The sequence below is a fragment of the Oncorhynchus mykiss genome, chromosome 24 (genome assembly GCF_013265735.2).
Source record: "Oncorhynchus mykiss isolate Arlee chromosome 24, USDA_OmykA_1.1, whole genome shotgun sequence".
NCBI classification, from domain to species: domain Eukaryota; kingdom Metazoa; phylum Chordata; class Actinopteri; order Salmoniformes; family Salmonidae; genus Oncorhynchus; species Oncorhynchus mykiss.
Genome location: NC_048588.1, coordinates 14,585,899 through 14,597,733, shown reverse-complemented (window position 1 = coordinate 14,597,733; position 11,835 = coordinate 14,585,899). Strand labels below are relative to the sequence as shown.

Sequence of the window (11,835 nt, the reverse complement as noted above, 5' to 3'; positions counted from 1 at the left end):
AGTATTGTGTCATGACATGTTATCTGCATGTTTATGTGCTGCTCTTTGCACTTAAGACATTGCACCAAATAGGATTTTGCAGGTGTTGGAAAATGCATACAGTAGGCCACAGTTGCCGTGTCTGGACCAGTGCTAAATTTAGCTTTTGACTGCCATGGAACCACTGAGTTTTATTACAGGTCAGTGGTATGTACATTAGCTATGTGACTTGGAGACAAGTGAGTAACATAGAGAAGGGATATGGACCCTGATTGAATCCACACAGCCTTCCTCTCCATTCCTTCATTCAAGCCTTTCCTTCCTTGGAGTAATTACCTGGCTGAAATGAAGTAATCACTGATCCAAATACCCCCCACCCAACTCCCACAGTTTCACACACCCCACTTTCACCCACTTTGTACCACCCACTTTCATATGTTTAAATCCACAGCCTTCCTCTCCTTTCCATCATTCATTGTACCAGCCACTTCCATCACTACTATAACACCTATCATCTGAAAGCACTAAGTGATCTTTGCACTTTGAATAGAGAACACTGTTAATCATTCAGCCCAGGTAGCACAGTAGAAAGGAAAAAGCCTCAGTCCAGGCAGCACACAGCAGTGTATTCCCCATCCCAGTACCCCACTGTTACAGTGAGACAACATGGCTGAGAAAGACTCAGAGGGGATTATAGCTACAGACCCCAGCAACAATGATGATAGAAAATGCCTTATTATCCGGAAGCTTCTGAAGTTCAACCCTAAAGAAGTGTTTACGTGGTGAGTCTATGGGGAGAGAAAACTCAATTAGAAAGAGAGAGAGATGTTATAATAGTGACGATCTGGATCCCATATGGCACCCTATCCATTATATAGTGCACTACTTTTAACCAGCTCCCTATGGGCTCTGGTCAAAAGTAGAGCACTATATAGGGAATGAGGTGCCATTTGATGTAGTGGATGTAGTGATGTAGTGGAGGTCTTTCAATGTCCAAGAATGTGTCCACTGTCCAGTAGCCTAGTCCGAGTTGTGTATGTCCCTGGCAGCTAGCATACAGTAGCCAGGACGGAGTTGTGTTGAAACCCTAATGAAGGCTATAGGGCCAAAACATGTTGCTTTTACCAATAAAGACACAGCTTAATCAATGTCCACTGTCTTCCAAGAGTTGCTGAATTTCCTCTTCACGTATACCTTTGTCCTAACAGGCAGCTGGTGAAGACAGTTGCTATGGGTCAGGGTTTGGCTGCTCTCATCTGCGGCACAGCAGTAACATCCCAGTACCTGGCTTCAGACTACCACGTGGACACGCCCATGCTTCAGAGCTTTATGAGCTACACACTGCTCTGCCTCACCTACACCACCGCTCTGCTGTTCAGAACAGGTACACACACATACACATACTGGGGCGGCAGGGTAGCCTAGTGGTTAGAGCGTTGGACTGGTAACCGGAAGGTTGCAAGTTCAAACCCCGAGCTGACACTGTCGTTCTGCCCCTGTCGTTCTGCCCCTGAACAGGCAGTTAACCCACTGTTCTTAGGCCGTCATTGAAAATAAGAATTTGTTCTTAACTGACTTGCCTAAAGGTAAAAAAAAAAAAAAAAAAAATACTCTCAGGCACACCAATGTGCTGTTCTGAAGAACAGGTAGTCTCTCACACACACACACTCACGCACACCAATGTTCTGCTTTGAAGAACAGGTAGTCTCTCTCACACACATCAGAATATTACATTTGTCAACTCTATAAAATGTCATAATTGTGTAGCAGTGCAATAACCTCCAGGCTATCCTCTCCTAACGTGCTGTAGGGGATGAAAATATGTTTCCAATTTTAAAGAAGAGGTGGTGGAAGTATCTCCTACTAGGCTTGGTGGACGTCGAGGCTAACTACACTGTGGTTAAGGCTTACCAGTACACCACACTCACCAGTATACAGGTCAGAACTACAAGAGTGTGTGTATGTTTTTGTTTTGTGTGTGTGCGAGCTTGCGTGCCTGCTTGCCTGCCTGTGGGTATGGGTGTATGCGTGCGTGTGTGTGTGTGATTTGTTAAAAAAGTTTGAAATATCCAATAAATGTTGTTCCACTTCATGATTGTGTCCCACTTGTTGTTGATTCTTCACAAAAAAATACAGTTTTATATCTTTATGTTTGAAGCCTGAAATGTGGCAAAAGGTCGCAAAGTTCAAGGGGGCCGAATACTTTCGCAAGGCACTGTACTTATTTTCCACCATAATTTGCAAATAAATTCATTAAAAATCCTACAATGTGATTTTCTGGATTTTTTTTCTCATTTTGTCTGTCATAGTTAAAGTGTACCTATGATGAAAATTACAGCCCTCTCTCATCTTTTTAAGTGGGAGAACTTGCACAATTGGTGGCTGACTAAATACTTTTTTGCCCCACTGTATATCCGTGGCAAATAAAATAACATTTTATTGGTCACATACACATGGTTAGCAGATGTGATTGCGAGTGTAACGAAATGCTTGTGCTTCTAGTTCCGATAATGCAGTAATATCTAACATGTAATCTAACAATTCCACAACAATTACCTAATACACACAAATCTAAGTAAAGGAATGGAATAAGAATATATACATTTAAATATATGGATAAGCAATGACAGAGCGGCATAGGCAAGATGCAATAGATGGTATAAAATACAGTATATACATATGAGGTGAGTAATGCAAGATGTGTAAACATTATTAAAGTGGCATTATTAAAGTGACTAGTGATCCATTTATTAAAGTGGCCAATGATTTCAAGGCTGTATGTAGGCAGCAGCTTCTCTATTTTAGTGATGGCTGTTTAACAGTCTGATGGCATTGTGATAGAAGCTGTTTTTCAGTCTCTCGTTCCCAGCTTTGATGCACCTGTACTGACCTCGCCTTCTGGATGTATGTGACTATTCTGGTGTGTCTCTCTGTCTTCCAGCTGCTGGACTGTTTTGTGATCCCTGTGTTGATGATACTCTCCTGCTGGTTCCTGAAGACGTGCTACAGACCTGTCCACTACGTCTCTGTGTGTGTCTGTCTGCTGGGGGTGGGGGCCATGGTGGGAGCTGACCTACTGGCTGGACGAGACCTGGGATCCAGTAAGAACCCACTCCATTCATTAATTCATTACTTTAATCTCTCAGTTCATATAATAAATAGTAACATATTGACCTCATCTCTTTCCTCATCCTCCTCTTCTATCTATCTCCTCTCCTGCCTCTATCCTTTTCTCCCTCTCTCCTAGCCTCAGACATTCTGCTAGGTGATGGCTTGGTCCTGCTCAGTGCCAGTCTATATGCTGTGTCTAACGTGTGTCAGGAGTACACCGTCAAACACCTCAGCAGAGTGGAGTTCCTAGGCATGGTCGGCCTGTTTGGCACACTCATCAGTGGCATACAACTGTAAGTGTGTGTGTGCACATGTATCTGCATGTATCGGATATGTGTGCATGTTCGGGGAGAAGGTAGTAGAATGGGAATGTGGTTGATTTGAGTGATCTGCTGTGTTGCTACAGGGGCGTTCTGGAGCATAACAATGTGGCAAACATCCAATGGGACTGGAGAATCGGTTAGTACCACATAAAATAAAATATACAGGGAACTGCCAAAATTAAGGAAACACTTTAGTAAATTAGGGATTCAAAGTATATTGAAAGCAGGTTCTTCCACCCAGGTGTGGTTCCTATGTTAATTAAGCAATTAACGTCCCATCATGCTTAAGGTCATGTATAAAAATGCAGAGTTTCCCATTATTTTACCTACCATGTCTAGAAGAAGAGATCTCAGTGACTGAAAGAGGGGTCTGAAAGGAGCATAGGGGGTTTAAAGGCTGTGTGTCTCAGTCACCAAATCTCAATCCAATTGAACACTTATGGGAGATTCTGGAGCGGCACCCAACACAGCATTTTCCATCAACAAAACAACAAATTATGTAATTTCTCATGGAAGAATGGTGTCGTATCCCTCCTATATAGTTCCAGATGTTTGTAGAATATATTATAATGCGCACTGAAGCTGTTGTGGCAGCTCGTGGTGGCCCAACGCCCTATTAAGACACTTTATGTTAGTGTTGCCTTTATTTTGGCAGTTACCTGTACATTTGTTGATATTTTGTATGCATTTTTTTATTGAACAGATAGGACAGCGTAAAAGAAGGAAAGTAAGGAGAGGGTTTGTTACAAAGTAGCTGTGGGTCTGGGATTCGGTAGTGTTAACCACTAGACCACCTCAGGCCACCGGTTATTACCTCTCTCTTAGGATTACAGAAGTGGTGGTGGCAAGGTTACAGAGAGTACAGAATGTCTGCTGTGTCAGCTTGCAGAAGAACAGTTTCCACAGCTCTTTGCTGCTCTTTATCTTGTGCAAAAGTTGATCTTCCTTGTTTATAATAATTTTTGCCCTGTATAATGTTTGTGTTTTTCTGTTCAGGCCTATTGTTCTCTGACTATGCCCAGTGTATAAGTAGAAGATATTAGTACTTTGTTGATTCCAACTTGGGAAATGGTTTTATCACCACAAGCATCATCAACGATTACACAGACAAGGATCAATAATATTCAGATATGAACACATAATAAAATATTAAAAGGACAGATGCACATTAGGAGCGATAAGAAACAAATATTAGAAATGCTGTTGTCTGCCATACTCTGGGAAAACAGTGTTCATTTTATCATGTATAATTCTTCTCTCCCCAGGCCTGCTGTTTGCTGGCTATGCCCTGTGTATGTACACCCTGTACAGCTGTATGCCCATAGTGGTCAAGAAGACCAGTGCTACAGCAGTCAACCTCTCCCTGCTCACTGCAGACCTCCTCAGCCTCTTCTGTGGCCTGTTTCTCTTTCAATACACGGTTAGTACACACAAGGCACACACACACTGGGGATAGTAGGTACAGTAGGTTGAGCCATTTGACAGTTCAGTTGCTGATTGTGTTTCTCAATAGATAAAGAGACCAGTTAATCAATGATTTGATGACTCCAATGATGGATGATAGATTGATTGATTGCTGCAGTACTATGTCTGTACTCACTGTAATCTCTTTCAAACTAGTCTAATCTAATCCCTGTGCGATCAAGGAGGCAGTTGTGATAAGAACAGAAACAGAGATAGCAGGATCCATCCCCTAGAGCTGTCCTGTCACAGGACACCGCTGTCCTTATTTTAAAACATCTTAGTCCTGAAGAGAAATGGTCACCGTGACCCTGTTCAGTGTGTTGATGACTGTTAATGTGTAATCTCATATAGCACATCTGGTGTGTGTGTAGTTCTCAGGTTTGTACATGGTGTCTCTGGTGATCATCCTAGTGGGCTTCATCGCATTCAACACCGTGGCAACGACCCCTGACCCTGCAGACCCCATCGCCCCCTCCGGGGGCTGGGAGGAGGGCGGCTACGACAACCCTGATGACATCATCGAAGAAGTGGTGGTGGCGGTTTTGGAAGAGGAAGAGGGTGAACACACAGGGGTGTCATGGAATCAGAGAACACAGAATAAGGAAGTACCGGCAGAGGGACGGAGTACCAAGATGTGATCTGATCTACTAGACGAGCACTTCCCAACTGTCTATAGCTGTTAAACTCCTTGTCTCCTTTCTTTAATTTGTGCCATTCTAATACATCTACAGATTGACAGGTGTATATATGTACAGTATAGGTGTGTTGTAATATTTGTCCACTAGTTGACTTGGCAGGAAGAATAATAAATGTTTTATTCCACATTAATTGTGGGGTGTGTCAAGTTAATGAGTGAGTCTTCATTGATATCAAACCTGGTTGGAGCATAAACCCAATTAAGAAATATTTTATATGCAGGGCTCAATGCGTGCAACACTACCTAATTAAATTATTATTATTTGAGACAACAAAACAAAAAACACAATCGAAGAATGGGACCCTCGTTTTTTTAATGAAGAAATACTTGATACTTGAAATCTTTGGAACGAGGTCGCACGTTGAGTATTTACACGTCATGTCCTCGCGTTGCTTCGCTCTTCCGGTAGGTAGAGAGCTGTCCGTAGTGCTGAAACAGTTATTAGCACGCGCACAATATTGTTTACAAACATCGCATCTGATCAGCTCAGCTCATCAAATCTATGGACAGAACGTTTGTTTTTCCCGAGCTAGTGCTAGTCAAATACTTTATTATAAACAGTTAGCGAACTAATAGTCTGCTTTGTGATTCACTCTATATATGATACTAAACAAGGCACGGAAGCAATGCTACTGAACTACTTTGGGACAAATAATAATTTACATGTAGGCACCTCCTCCGTGCGTTTACAGACAGTTGAGATATAATAAGGTAGACTGCATGCAAATGTTTTTCTTAACCCTCTCCCTCTGTCAATCATCCATCTTTTTCCCTGACTCCTAAACTGTCTAACCAGCAATGACCGATAGACAGACTACCAGGCTATAGAGCTTGCACAGGCCCCATATGGAAAATAATCATGAAAATGAAATAAGAATATTGTAAAGCAGAAGAAGATTATTTGTACAAACATCTAAGAAGTAATCTAACAAGGATCTGGTAAAATGTATGTTTTTCCTTATATGTCAGTGCTGTATTGTATATGTGTTTATGTATTGTATATGTGTTAACTTATATGCCTTATATGACATACACAATTGAATACATTATTGTGGTGCATTTCCTAAAAAGATATTGTAAGACATATTTGAGACAAAATATATGAATTATGTTCTGAGAATGTAACCTTTACAAAATAAATGTTTTCTTAATAGGTTTCACATTGTTTTTTACAAGTCAACATATAAAAACATGACAATTACTATGAGAAAAATAAAGTATTTGCATATAAATGTTCAAGTATGAGTTTCCATGGTTAAGGCTGGGCAGAACCTCTTACTGAACTGTTGATTTATCTACAGCTATGCCTTGGTCTCCCATCCAGGGTTTTAACCAAACCCAGGCCTATTTAGCTTTGATATTTTTCACTGACTACTACCAATGTGCCATCATGAGAATGATTGTTGCGAGATCTCCACTTAATAACTAAATAGAGTCACTGCTGCTATCAGTCATTCCTCCTCCCTTCCTCCTCTTCTCTCACTCAGTTGATGCCCCTAGTATGCATAATATACAACCTTAGAATATAAAACTGATAAAGTTTTTCTGATTCTGTCCCAGACTCTGGAGTGATCATGGACCCACGGTCTGAGGGATCCGACCCCCGGTCCGAGGGAACTGACTACGTTCCCAACAGTATTCCCTATGTTCCGGAGCACAGGTCTGAGCTGTGTGTGTCAGAGGCTCACAGCCAGCAGCTACTGGGCATGCTCAGATCGTTCAGAGAGCGAGGCCTACTGTTTGACTTCACTATAACAGTCCAGGACCAGACCTTCCCCTGTCACCGCTGTGTCCTGGCAGCCTGCAGCGACTTCTTCAGGTTGGCGTGTGTGTGTGGGTTTGTGTGTGCGTGCATCTGTACGTGTGTGTGTGTGTGCTCTAAAGGTTCTCTGTCTGCAGGGCCATGTTTGAGTTGGACATGCGTGAGTGTGGTGATAGGATGGTAACCCTGGGTAACCAGTCCCCAGAAGCCGTGCGCTGCTTCCTGGACTTCTGTTACTCTGGAGAGATGGTCGTCACCCACGAAAACGTAGACATGCTGTTCCAGCTCGCCTCTTTCCTACAGGTACACTACATCAGGGGTAACCCTTACCCTAACGGCACCCTACCCAACGCCCTACATAGTGCACTATTTTTGACCAAAGCCCTATGGACCATGGTCAAAAGTAGTGCACTATCAATGGAAGAGGGTGCCATTTGGAACAAATACTAGATCTGGGTCAGATGCATACTGTATGTCAAATCCATTCAGAAACTTGAGAGGTGATATTGATATATTGACCGGTGTTCCATTTCCCAGGTGTCTGTGCTCTTCAGAGCATGCAGTGACTTCCTGACAGGAACCCTGGAGCTCTCCAACTGCCTGATGCTATTGGCCCTCGCCGAGGGATATGGCTCTGCCTCCCTCCTCCAGCAGGCCAATGAGTTTGTAGTTCAGAACTTCCACGACCTCTCAATGACTACAGACTTCCTGGATATGCCGGTGAGGAGCCACTCTGATAAGTTTCCATTGTCATTCATTGAGACTCATAAAAATACGTTTGTGCATTGAAATAAAAGGGCCCTAGTACACCTGATTCAACATATCAGCTCATCATCAAGTTGAATTAGGTGTGTTAGTGCTAAGGTAAATACATCCCTCTGTGTCTCACTTTAGCTTTTGAGAAAGTCACTATCCACTCTGTCACTCCCCCAAACCCTTTTCTTCCTGAAGTGTGCAAGGGTCCACTCCCCCTGAAGGATTTAAAAGCATTGGATTGCTTTTAAATACTAACGTTGTATATAGACTCTTTTTTTCTTTTTTTCTACTCTGTTATTGACTTGTTTATTGTTTACTCCATGTGTAACTCTGTGTTGTTGTCTGTTCACACTGCTATGCTTTATCTTGGCCAGGTTGCAGTTGTAAATGAGAACTTGTTTTCAACTAGCCTACCTGGTTAAATAAAGGTGAAATATTTTTTTTAAATAAATAAAAACGTTGGGAAGCACTGATTTACTTCCTGTCCTCCCAGTTGGGCGTGCTCGAGTTATGTCTGGGTTCAGACAGTCTGAGCGTGCCCAGTGAGGAGGTGGCGGTGAGGTCATCCCTGAGGTGGACAAGTCACAACCTCCAGACCAGACAGAGGCTGTTGCCACGGCTCCTAGCACTGCTACGGCTACATCACGTACCCACACACACCCTGCAGGTACACACACGCATGCAGGACCCCCCCCCCCCACACCCACACACACATACACATATGCATGGTTCTTTTTACCAGTCAAAATGTATTGTGTATGTGTGTTCAGGCCCTGGCCCGGACTGAGAATCTCCTCTCAGGGGACCAACTCTGTGTTAGTCTGGTCAGTGATGCAGTGAGTAGACAGACACAGCTCAGTGGTCTACTGCCAGACGCCAGACCAGCCACCACAGAGTCTTACATCTACATCCACAAGACAGAGGAGAACGGAGATATACACCACAGCTTCTGTTACTGCCTGGACACAGACCAATGGAGAGAGCTACCTCAGGGCCAGGGGGTGGGTTTTAGTATGACCCCTGACCCCTCAGGCTCTTCCCTCACCAGCTACGCCGAGAAGGTATACAAACACAAACACACATGCACACACACACAGGCAGTAACACATAGTGGAGTGGTACAACTGAATTTACGCTTCGATCAACTGTCATTATTTTATATCTCCTCTCCTCTCTTTAAGTTGTTTGTGACAGGTGGTTGTCGGGGCAACTGTTGTCGCACGGTGCGTCTTCACGTGGCAGAGCCGTTCCATGATGCGACAGCAGAGGTTTGGTGCTACTGCCCAGTTACACACACCTGCACCCCTGCCCCGGACATGGGGAAACCCCGTACCATGCACACAGCCATCACCACCCTGGACAGACTGTATGTGCTAGGAGGGAGGACCAGAGGAGAAAGGGAGGGGACTCCTAGCCTAATGGAGGTGAGAATGAAGATGATGATGAGGATGATGATTATGATGGTTCTGATGATGATGATGAACGTCTGTAGGTGGAGTACTACGACCCCCTGGCCAAAACCTGGACCTCCGTCAGCCCTCTGCCCACTGCTATCTACTACCCAGGTACGGAACACACACAGAAACATACATACACAAATGCACACAGACACACAGACACCCACACACAAATATAGAAACCCCCACACACATACCTCTAACCCTCCCTGTGTCCTCGTATTACCCAGAAGCCAGTGCGTGCGGCAGCATCATCTACACACTGGGTTCGTCAGTGGAGATATCGGACTCCTTCAACCCTTCGCTGGACTGTTTCCTGCGCTACGATGCTGTTTCTGACCAGTGGAGCCACCTGGTGGCAGAGTTTGGTCAGTTTTTCCACGCCACCCTGGTCAAGGCTGTGTCCGTCAACAACATTTTACACCTCTGTGACTTGTCGACGTATAAGGTGACTGACTTGTTGATTGACTGGTTGATTGATTGATTATTTGATTGATTGAAGTCTCCATCTATAAGTCTTTATATTTATTCCTCCTTCATTTAATCAGACAGGTCCTATTGACATAGATACAGTACATGGGGACTTTGTCATTAAAACAAACTTGACAACTATTCTACAAAACACCAACTCACCACACCTGACCAGTCTGAGTCCTGTGTTCTGTGTTCTGTCCAGGTGTACAGTTTCTGTCCAGAGACGTGTGTGTGGCAAGGGGAGGGGTCGTTCGAGTGTGCCGGGTTCAACGCAGGCTCCGTGGGCGTGGCCAACCGAATCTACATCCTGGGAGGAGACTACTCACCTGATGAGATCACTGACGAAGTCCAAGTGTACCACAGTGGGCGGGGCCAGTGGGAGGAAGTGACACCAATGCCACGCCCCCTGACAGAGTTTCACTGTCAGGTCATCAGCTTCAACAGATACAGAGACCCCTGGGGAGGAAGGGACATGTAACACACACACACACACACACACACACACACACACACACACACACACACACACACACACACACACACACACACACACACACACACACACACACACACTACCTGGGGACTAAAAGCTGCACTCCGCATCAATAAAATAAATTATGTTTTGTCATACCTCAAGTATTTATTCGTTTTATTACATTTTATGTTATATATTTATTTATAAACTGGGTGGTCGAGCCCTGAATGCTGATTGTCTGGCAGCCATGGTATATCAGACCTTATACCATGGGTATGACAAAACATGTATTTTTTACTGCTCTAATTACATTGGTAACCAGTTTATAATAGCAATAAGGCACCTTAGGGGTTTGTGGTATATGGCCAATATACCACGGCTAAGGGCTGTATCTCCACGTTGCGTCATGCCTAAGAACAGCCCTTAGCCATGGTATATTGGCCATATACCACAACCCCTCGTGCCTTATCAAATAAAATAAAATGTTTTTGGTTACATACACATATTTAGAAGATGTTATTGTGGGTGTAGCGAAATACTTGTGCTCCTAGCGCCAACAGTGCAGTATTATCTAACAATTCACAACAATACATACAAGTCTAAAAGTAAAAGAATGGAAGTAAGAAATATATAATTTGGACAAGCAATGTCTTTGTGGCATTGACTCAAATACAGTAGAATAGAATACAGTATATACATATGAAATGAGTAAAGCAGTATGTAAACATTATTAAAGTGACTAGTGTTAAATTATTAAAGTGACCAGTGATTCCATGTCTATGTATATAGGGCAGCAGCCTCTGAGGTGCAGGGTTGAGTAACTGGGTGTTAGACGGCTAGTGATGGCTATTTAACAGTCTGATGGCCTTGAGATAGAAGCTGTTTTTCAGTCTCTCGGTCCCAGCTTTGATGTACCTGTACTGACCTTGCCTTCTGGATGGTAGCGGGGTGAACAGGCAATGGATCGGGTGATTGATGTCCTTGTTGATCTTTTTGGCCTTCCTGTGACATTGGGTTGGGTGCTGTAGGTGTCCTGGAGGACAGGCAGTGTGCCCCCGATGATGTGTTGGGCAGACCGCACCACCCTCTGGAGAGCCTTGCGGTTGCGCGCAGTGCAGTTGCCATGCCAGGCGGTGATACAGCCCGACAGGATGCTCTCAATTGTGCATCTGTAGAAGTTTGTGAGGGTCTTAGGGACCAAACCAAATTGCTTCAGCCTCCTGAGGTTGAAGAGGCACTGTTGCGCCTTCTTCACTACACTGTCTGTGTGGGTGGACCATTTCAGATTGTCAGTGATGTGTACGCAGAGGAACTTGAAGCTTTTCACTGTCATCCAC

The 11,835-nt window shown here is 43.9% G+C and overlaps 2 protein-coding genes across 2 annotated transcripts; both read left to right on the top strand.

The window, feature by feature from the left end:
- The first annotated feature begins 3 nt into the window (after positions 1–3).
- LOC110503819 (solute carrier family 35 member F2-like) lies at positions 4–5,703 on the top strand. Its single transcript, XM_021582364.2, has 8 exons — positions 4–761; positions 1,188–1,363; positions 1,790–1,917; positions 2,921–3,080; positions 3,227–3,383; positions 3,497–3,549; positions 4,679–4,833; positions 5,249–5,703. Exons 1-8 carry the CDS (start codon positions 646–648, stop codon positions 5,513–5,515), a joined length of 1,212 nt encoding a protein of 403 aa, XP_021438039.1. The 5' UTR covers positions 4–645; the 3' UTR covers positions 5,516–5,703.
- A 101-nt stretch (positions 5,704–5,804) lies between these two features.
- On the top strand, positions 5,805–10,794 carry kbtbd3 (kelch repeat and BTB (POZ) domain containing 3). The gene is made up of 10 exons (XM_021582363.2): positions 5,805–6,520; positions 7,135–7,393; positions 7,474–7,639; positions 7,874–8,056; positions 8,586–8,759; positions 8,863–9,153; positions 9,274–9,516; positions 9,585–9,657; positions 9,780–9,997; positions 10,226–10,794. Exons 2-10 carry the CDS (start codon positions 7,149–7,151, stop codon positions 10,499–10,501), a joined length of 1,869 nt encoding a protein of 622 aa, XP_021438038.1. The 5' UTR covers positions 5,805–6,520; positions 7,135–7,148; the 3' UTR covers positions 10,502–10,794.
- Positions 10,795–11,835: the final 1,041 nt, after the last annotated feature.

Bases quoted from the DNA above. Each gene is read 5' to 3' on its own strand.
- kbtbd3 (XM_021582363.2), top strand. From the start codon at position 7,149: ATGGACCCACGGTCTGAGGGATCCGACCCCCGGTCCGAGGGAACTGAC. The intron at 7,640-7,873 runs GTACACTACATC...TCCATTTCCCAG, and splicing joins AGCTCGCCTCTTTCCTACAG to GTGTCTGTGCTCTTCAGAGC. The intron at 9,658-9,779 runs GTACGGAACACA...CGTATTACCCAG, and splicing joins CACTGCTATCTACTACCCAG to AAGCCAGTGCGTGCGGCAGC.
- LOC110503819 (XM_021582364.2), top strand. From the start codon at position 646: ATGGCTGAGAAAGACTCAGAGGGGATTATAGCTACAGACCCCAGCAAC. The intron at 1,364-1,789 runs GTACACACACAT...AACGTGCTGTAG, and splicing joins CGCTCTGCTGTTCAGAACAG to GGGATGAAAATATGTTTCCA. The intron at 4,834-5,248 runs GTTAGTACACAC...GTGTGTGTGTAG, and splicing joins TGTTTCTCTTTCAATACACG to TTCTCAGGTTTGTACATGGT.